The sequence below is a fragment of the Drosophila novamexicana genome, unplaced genomic scaffold, assembly GCF_003285875.2.
Source record: "Drosophila novamexicana strain 15010-1031.04,08,12 unplaced genomic scaffold, DnovRS2.1 tig00000445-arrow-arrow-pilon, whole genome shotgun sequence".
Lineage (NCBI taxonomy): Eukaryota > Metazoa > Arthropoda > Insecta > Diptera > Drosophilidae > Drosophila > Drosophila novamexicana.
Genome location: NW_020824803.1, coordinates 5189 through 14260, shown reverse-complemented (window position 1 = coordinate 14260; position 9072 = coordinate 5189). Strand labels below are relative to the sequence as shown.

General features: G+C 40.8%; 1 protein-coding gene across 1 annotated transcript; it reads right to left on the bottom strand.

The window, feature by feature from the left end:
• Positions 1 to 3117: 3117 nt before the first annotated feature.
• Positions 3118 to 8718, bottom strand: LOC115760425 (protein spaetzle 5). Its single transcript, XM_030701737.1, has 6 exons — positions 8407 to 8718; positions 8236 to 8339; positions 8085 to 8135; positions 5855 to 6115; positions 5263 to 5796; positions 3118 to 3575 (listed from the first exon to the last, which is right to left on the bottom strand). Exons 1-6 carry the CDS (start codon positions 8482 to 8484, stop codon positions 3407 to 3409), a joined length of 1197 nt encoding a protein of 398 aa, XP_030557597.1. The 5' UTR covers positions 8485 to 8718; the 3' UTR covers positions 3118 to 3406.
• Between the last annotated feature and the right edge of the window lie 354 nt (positions 8719 to 9072).

The following is a 9072-nucleotide window of genomic DNA, read 5'->3' as shown; positions in this document are numbered from 1 at the left end:
GACTCTTCAAAGTAAGAGCAACAGCAAACAGCAGGCGATGGCAACACTTTACCGCAAGCAGCAGGCAACACCAGTGCCAGCTACAACAACAACAACAAAAAGGAGCAAAAGTTCTGACAGCATTGCTGTAGCTGATAACTGAAGCTCAAGTTGAATGCACGCGAGTCATTCGGCCCGTCATCAAGGACCTAACCACTGTATCTGTGTATGTGTGTATGTGTATCTGTGTGTGTGTGTCCTGCAAGCAGCTCAGCTCGCGAGCTGCTGATGCTGCTGCTGCTGCTATCGCAAAAAAGAAGAGATCTTTCAGCTACGAAACTGCGGCACAAATGCACGTAATACGAGTAACACAAGCCAAATGCATTAACAACCAACAACAACAACTCTCACACACAACTAACACAAACACACACAGACACACAAAACGCACACATGTTTACTTTTTTATTTGTTCCATTACAGCCCTGTGCTGCTGCTGCTGCCGTTGTTGTTGTTGCTGTTGTTGTTGCTGTTGCTGTTGCTGTCGTACGAGTTTTGAGTTTTCCGAAATCATGAAAGGAGCAGATGTTAAATTTTTATACACAACGCAGCGGCTGCGTTCGCTGCCAGCGTCGACTGCGCAGTTGCTGCTGCTGCCTCTGCTGCTGCATTATTATTGCCCGCTGCTGCTGCTGCTGTTGTTGTTGTTGCTGCTGTTGCTGTTGTTGCTTCCTTTGCTCTGCTCGTTGCCAGGCAGCCGCAGCCGTTTTTGCTTTGCCACAAACTTCAGCTGCTCCTCATTGGACCTAAACTTGGACCTGGACTTGGTTTTGGACCGAGTCTCTGTGTGTAGATGCTGCTGACCACAGTCAGTGCGCTTTAGCTCTGCTTTACATTTGCTGTTGCAGCTGAATTTCGACTCTGAGCTGCATTTTATATAGTTCGAATTGTGAAAATGTTTTTAATTGTTGTTATTTGTTGCCTCGTCCTTTTTATCCATTACCTGATTTGTCAATGTCGTCGTGTACCTGGCCTTTACCTGGCTCTGTAACTGCTGGCCCGACACGACGCTCTGCTGCGTATTGGAACAATAGTTTTCCATTTCGTGATGCTAATCATTGCTAAAACTCACTGCAAACAGCACACACAGACACATACGCACACGAACACAGCAGACATTAACCCTCACACACACACATTTATAGAGGCAGTCATATATGAGACTCATTCACAGTGGGTGGGTATGTCCGACTGTGCCAGTTCTGGTTTCTTTCCCACTTGGCGTTTGCCGTAAACTGTGCGCAAATTTCCACAACAGGTAAAAATCCGTTCTGCCGAGGCTGTTGCACCTTGTCTTTAAATTGCGCGGCCATTAGATTGAACTCGGAAATCAAAGGGTGTGAATACTATATATAATACTTTAGAGCACCGTTTGTTGAGACATATTCTATTTGGATTTTAAGTAAATGTTTATACTAGTTCATCAAGTAAAGAGATTCCACTCCAATGTCCAGTCCACTCTTGCAGTACGTTTGTCTGTTAAATAAAGAGCAAAGTACGTGGTATACATACTCTAACATATCCTTGTCGGGTAGAGTTGATCCTGATCAAGTATATCACCCGATTATTGTATGGTTCTCTACCAAACAGGATATATGAAGTTATCCCAAATCAAGGGAGCTCTGCACATATCTTGTGCCCAACTTAAATCAGTTATTTCCAACTCCAATTAAGATTTTTAACAGCTTTGCTTTTGCTGCTGAGTCAATTTTAATGGCATGCACTTTGAATATTCAATCGATATATATTTTTAAAATATTGTTTTCAGTTAATTACCATTGTACTTTCTGCTATCTTTTCATTATTTAATAATGAAAAAATAATAAAATGGGATTAAACTTGGTAGCTATTTTTATTATTGGGAAATTTTAAAGGTGAAATTTTTAGGGGCGTTATTCAAATGAGCCGCATTGTATATAGAGGATCCGGGCGCGAGTAGATGTGTCTGTATACCATACTTATAATAGTCAAATAAATATAATAATAATAATAATAATAATAATAATAATAATAATAATAATAATGATGATGATGATGATGATAATAATAATATTAATAATAATCAAAATAATCATAATAATAATAATGGTAATGATAATAATAGGATTATTTAGTTATATAATTGGAATCATGTCTCGGTCAATTGAGCTATGGTATGTCTCCGGTAATACTCCGGCTTTCCATCTGTTTCCTTTGTATCCGTACATTGAGTGCGCTCATGAGGGCACTCTGCAAAAATACAGCCTTGTCCTCGTTCTCCTCCGCATCCTCATTCTCGTCGGCGTCCACATCCTCACGGCCATCAATCGATGCATACAGCCCTTCAATTGTATTTGCGGACCCTGCGATTGGGTTCCGTTTTGCGCGTGACACCTGATGATATTTTACGATTATTGTTTTTGGATTTATGAAATGTAATTCCAATTGCAGCAGGTGCTCTCAGTGTTTGTGTAGCTGTTGCTGCTGTCCCTGTTGTCATTGTTGTTTTTGCAATTGTTGTTGTATCAATTTTGCAATCATCATTAAACGAAGGAAAACCGAAAATTCCATTAAATGTAAAAGCGCACAACACTATTTTTGCCGGCTTAGGGCTCAATTTACTAATTGCAGATTTGAATTTTGGACATTTGTGTGAAATGTGACAATTAGAATTGGCGAGAATTTATTAATAATAAATGAATATTATTTATGAGTGTTGTGGATAGATTTAAAGTCTAAAAAAAAAATACTTTTAAATTCATTTTTTTAATTTGAAATTTAACAAAATATGTTGTCATAAAATTAATATGAGAATTTTGAGCGCTTGTTTAAATTTATATCTTTTTGTTGTTGGTTTTGTTCTTGGGTTAGCTTTTATATAAGTATATATAATTTATATATAATTATATATTAGATACATAAACAACCCATGACGTTTATAGATCATCTCGTAGTCCACAAGGCGTTGTTTATTTAATCGCTTTCAATTATATCGTTCGTTTATTTAATATGATTTCCATTACGTTGCTTTTGCTTTGCTTTTTACTACTTTGTTTTTAAATTAAATGTAAAACTACAGTAAATGTGTGCGTGAGTGTGTGTGGGTTTCGTATGAAAGTGTGTGTGTGTGCGTGTATATGTGTGCACTTTAAATTTAGTTATCAATTATTTGCTGTAAAAATCATTTCCAACACTCGATAATTACAATGTTGAAAGCCAGAGCTGGCTCAGAGTCCAAATGGCTTGGCTACTCGGTCGTGGATCGGGATTCGCGCTCTGTCACTGTCAATGTCGCCCATCTCTCTCTCTCTCTCTCCCTCTCTTCGATTGGGCCGGATCCGGTCCTAATGCATCCACTGCTCAGCTGCTCATCTGTCGCTGGCGCTGCTTAATTTGCGGCTATCGTGCAGACGCAGCAACTGGGAAACCAGAACGTGTCCGTGTAGAGATTTTGGCCGTTGCCCTGCAGCGCAATTAAACGTTTTTGTACGAACTTCTGCTCGCACCTGGAGTTGTAACCATTGGGCAGATCGCACAGGTTTGAGCATGTGTTTGAGCTAAAATGGCAAGAAAATTATAACAACAACGACAGGAGGAGCAGGAAGATAAGGAGCAGGAGTAGTCGCGGAAACAGCGTCAAATGCAAAAAATCAACAAATGCAGAAAATTTAGTTGTGCGCTTTGCTCGTAAATAAAAAGAAGAAAAAAAAAAACAGAGAAGCGCCGGCTGCAAAGTTGAAAGTTTAACGAACTTGTTAAAACGGGAATCGTACGTAATTGATAAGGAGTTGAGCAACGGTACTCGGGCACTTGGAGTGCTGCATCCCGCCCAGCTGTTGCTCCTTGGCCACGATTTATGCGCCACAGCGCACAGCCACTCATTTGGTTAAACAAATTGCGAGCTAAGTACCCCGCATCACTCCAAGGGACAGGGTATAGGTATGGGCACAGGGCATATATGCAGGCAGTAGGGCAGGCGACAAGCGACAAACAATTAGGGCACGCATTGACCGACCCCAGAGGCAGCATCAGCAGTAGATGCAGCTCTCACACAAACACACTCTCTCTTTCTCACACACTCTACTCTCTCTTTCTCTTTCTCTGCACTGGCTACAGCTACTCGAATATGTATATGTACTTCATCAGGTCTCGTCACCCTATTTTTACCTCTGTTTGCGCTTTTTTTCCACTGCGCTGAAAGGTTCGAGTAGCGCACGCATAAGGGCATGAAGGGGACACATCCACAAGGCAGCACCGGCCGGCCGTTGGTAATCTTGGCTGTTTCGGGGTGTTATAATTCGTTTAGCCGCAATTATGACACAAAACATAACCGTGCACATACCCATACTAGTGCTTGCAGTTCTGCCCACGTGCCCATCATGCCGTAGGGTTCCCCTAACTAACCCAACAGCATAAGTATTTACCGAAAAGGGGAACACTTATTGATATGGAACTGAGCTGACGCTATCCTGCTGTGTGTGAGTGTGTGTGTGTGTGTGTGTGTGTGACGGCGGGAGAGGGGAACTTTGCGCTGATTGCAAGTGTTGTGTGTTGTTTAAATTAATTGTAAAAAAAAAACAGCACTAGTCAATAGGGCATAAAAATTGACATTGAGAAGATGAGATGCTCAATTTAGTAGTAAAGAAATGTTTGGATACTTTGTAAGAAAATTGAGCGAAAATAAATAATTAGCAGTCAGAATAATATTTGTTAAATCATATCAATTAGTAAACGTTAGGTATTTAAAGTATAATATTCAAATTATCTGTCTATAGGAATACAGAAGAGATAACAAGAATTTGGTAATACAATTTGAGTATATCCTCAAAAAATCCTCTTCATTCCTTTTGTTATATAAATATTGCAAAACTTAGCAAAATTACCTGAATTGATATACGAAAATTGAGCGAAACCAGCCAATTACGAATCGGATCAATATTTGTTACATACCAATAAGAAAATTTGAATTATTTAAGTTAAAATATTAAAATTGATGTTTTAAATGATGATTTGAGCCACCCTAATGTCATAGCAAGCAGTGCGCAAGCAGTGCACAGCCAAACGCAGCTCGCTGCTTTAATGTTCAGCTTGGACACAAACCACAGTCAAAGAAGGCGAAGTAACGAAAAACGCGCGCAAAACGCCTGAATTGTCAAATGCATACAGTTATAGCTATTAACTTTAGTTTAAAGTATTTGCTTGATAAAAGATTATTTGGAACTCACTCTTTTCGGGCATACTTACGCACAGAGCTCCGCCTTGACCATCTGACGAGCGGTGTTCTCCTCGTTGACCACGAACATCCAATTGCCGCGGGAATTGAGAGCCGCTTGTGGCGTTATGAACTGCGATGTTGTCTCGCAGAGCGTTGAGCGCGACGGATTTTGTCGCTTGGTGCGAGATTTTTTCTTATTGTTGTCGCTGATGCCCACAATATCTAAGAGATCCATATTGAGCGATACATCGCGCGTGCTGCGCTTCTGCTGCTCATGCTCCTTCCCCTTTACACTCTCCTCCTGGCCAGCTGCCTGCTCTGCTTCCACAGCCTGCTCTTCTACTGGCTGCTGTTGCTCTGCCTGCTCCGCTGCCGCCTGTGTGGCCTTCTGCTTGATACTCAGATCGCGCACCAGTCGCTTCAGCCAGAGCGTGGCATTGTAGGGCGTTCTGGCCAGGTTGTTGAGGAACAGATGCGTCATGCCCGATGCAGAGTGTCCTCCAGTCTGCTGGTTGCCCGCACGCTGGCCAGCGCCCGCTGCCGCCGAGGTGTACAACAGGTAGCTGAAGCGTATAAGAAAGTTAGGATTGTTTGGAGAGGAGAGCTACTTCAGTTACTCACGTTGGCGCATCCGTTGTGGGGTTGGGGGCAAAGAGAGAGTTGCCCGCCCCACGCTGTGGCACGTTGCCAAACGGCGTCTGATAGCTGTAACCATTGAAGTCTTGCCCATTGGCAAAGTCACGCTGCGGAAATATAGACTTTGGATCATAGAATACGGGCGTGTCGGACCACGCAACGGCTGAGAATTCATCCCAGGTCTCGTCGACCAGCAAAGAGGCCGCCTCGTAGCCCCATTTACGTACGAGACTCTTGATGAGATATCTGAAAAAAAAGTCAAGACAATGAGTTGAGCTTATTGTGAGCCGCTCGTTGCCCAGGTGATGCAAGAGATTATTTTGTGTAGATTAGTTACTGCTGTTGCCTGGGAATGTGCTGCGAAAGTGGAATATCATGCCACTTGTCGACATCGCCCAATTGGCTTGTGTAACAAGCAAATAAACAGACAGGCGGACGGACGGAGGTAGGGAGGGACGGGCGGTCGGGCAAGTGCTCGAAATTGCGCCACGCCCCTCAGAGAGCTGTTAAATCATAATTAATATGCAGCCAGACAATATGTTGGGGTAAATACGAGTCTGAGTAATGCATATAACACAACTGCTCGTGTTGATGTCTTCAACACTTAACCTCTTCTTCGTCTTCTTTGTCTTCTTAACAGCTGCAACGCATGCGTGTCACGTGCCGCATTATGAGGTGAAAACGGGCCCTGGCTTTTCCACATACGAAATGTCTTTTATATATATTTTTTTAGAATTATGCAATATCCAAATTCCGTAGGCCTCGTAAAAATGACTACTTAATTGGTGAGTCGGCGCCGAATTGCGGCCTTACTTGGCGTCCGCCTTATCATTATGATTACCATAATCATTATCATTATCATTATCATTGCGTGTAGTGGCAACAGCTAACGCACATTTTATTTAAATCGAAGAAATTGTCTAAAAATAGCAACACAAATGGAAAACCACACAGAAAAAAAAAACACATAGCAATCCATATATAAATGAGCTAATGAGAAAATATTGAAGTTGCAATCAACGAAGTTTAAATACACTAACAAACTGACAATGGGCTCTAATATTGGCTAGATTATTAGCTTGATGAATAAAGAGCTTTCAAAGGACTTTACAAGATGTACGCCTGAATTTGCAACTTTTAAAAACTAAAAACAATTCATTACTCAATTTAAAGAAATATTAAGTAAAAATCGATTACATATATTAAATCTTAAATAAAATTATAAAAGCAAAGAAAGTTCGAAGAATTATAAAAGATCGTCTAATAAGGCTTCTTCAGAACAAATCCTAAAATTAGTATGATGACAGTTATAAAGAAATTATAGGTTTTAGATCTAATAAAATCTTAATACAAGCAATTCATCCATAATAATAAAAAATAAATTATAATATAATCTGAATAAATAAAATAAAAAATTGATTGCTAAAATTTGATTAAAATACTGAAACATTTTACATATATTCATTTTCATATTCTTGTCTTCAGCTCAATCTCAAGAGATGTTCTAGGAAGAAGTGATTTTCTAGTTAAATATTTATGTAAGCACGAATTCCTCCTAAGTTAAAAATGCAACATGTGTTTCAATCTAACGTTCCCGCAAGAGAACAAGAAATTTTTTCGGTTAGAACTTTTGGTTTTTCCTATGTTTAACTACGTGTATATTTAGTTATTTATACCCTTAGAAAGAGCATAGAAATGGTTAATTATTCAAAGAGGCATTCATAAATATTCGAGAAGCACGCGGCGCGTCGCGACAGACAAAGTGTCTTGAACTGTCAATTCAAGTTTATTGGGTCAAGGAGCTCCGCCAGCTGGTCGAGCAGCAACAGCAACATCTTCGAGTACGTGCGTTGTCGTCGCGGAAACAGCAGCAGCCAAATGCCAGCAGTCAGCAATCAGCAGTCGGCAGTCGGCAACTAGCAACTAGCAGGTAACAGGTCTACAGGTCTATAGGTCTATTGGTATACGGGTATTCGGGTATCTATGACAATAGATACGCGTGTTGTATATGCAAAAACTTGTTTCTGGTTTCGGCAGCTCGATTTGAGACTTTGATTCGAATTGATTTGGATACAACGACAAACATTTGTTTGAAATGCATTTGTTTGTTAGCAATCGCTGTTGTTGTTGCTGCTGCTTGACTTTGGAGCTGGCACATTAAGTGTATTATTTATGCTGACATTGTGGCCATTAGCCGGCAACGCGTTCAACTTACGTGGGATAGTTAGCGACATGCTCGCAGTAGGTTTTGCCGGGCCTGGCACAGCTGTGACAGAAAGAGAGAGAGAGAGAGAGAGAGAGAGAGAGAGGGAGTATGAGAATCCGTAGATGGATCAGTTTTGTGTCTTATTGGCCAACAAACTTACTTGGGCGTCTGTCCCGGCGGCGCTGGCAGATACTGGCATGGCGGCGCACCATATAAGCCGCATGATGGCGGCGTGCTGAATGCTGCGGAAATACAAGCTAATATCTGCAAGAGTTGAATACACATATATTTAGACTGTGAATGAGTGTGAATGAATGCTTGCTGTACTCACCACATGGCTAAGGAGTATACCACTAAAACTACTAGAAGTGCGGAGACGGAGTCGGAGACGTTTAATACTCTTTGTCATTGTCAATTCATTCGTCGTTGGGCTTTCGGGATTTGCATTTGCATTTGCGTTTCCGTTGCCTGAGATACACACAAACACACAAACAGTTGAGTTGAGTTGAGAGCTGAATTTCGTTTGGCAGCGGCGCGTTGTCAGTTTTGGCTGATGAGCTGAAAGTGAGCGCCGGCAATGGTCGTTGGAGAAATTGCAATAAATCACTTGATTATGTACGGAATCGATTATACTAGATAAACACCTTATACTTGTATTATTTGCCTAAAGATTATACAATTAACTTGATTTACGAGTGTGCTCGCGCACTTAGCTTGGGCTGAATGCGAATAAGCACAGATGTATATATATATATATTATATGTACTTAAAAGCTTTGTTTGTATTTTAGCTAATTATAATTATTGATTGTTTAACGCATTTTGTTTAGGGCATGTTTTGTAGGTGGTATTTAAATTTAATAACTAAATGAAAAGAGACATTTCGGAACGCATAAAGTGTATTTATCCTACATCAACAGCCGATTTGATAAGTCCATTTATTTCAAGGACATTTCCAAGCCCATAAAGTACATAAGTTCTGTATCTACAGTCTAGTT

What these genes read in the sequence shown, in the direction of transcription:
- LOC115760425 (XM_030701737.1), bottom strand. Translation starts at nt 8,484, where the DNA reads ATGACAAAGAGTATTAAACGTCTCCGACTCCGTCTCCGCACTTCTAGT. An exon ending in CATGTCGCTAACTATCCCAC is followed by an intron (nt 6,116 to 8,084) that starts GTAAGTTGAACG and finishes CTTTTTTTTCAG; the next exon opens with ATATCTCATCAAGAGTCTCG. An exon ending in GTCAAGGCGGAGCTCTGTGC is followed by an intron (nt 3,576 to 5,262) that starts GTAAGTATGCCC and finishes TTGCCATTTTAG; the next exon opens with CTCAAACACATGCTCAAACC.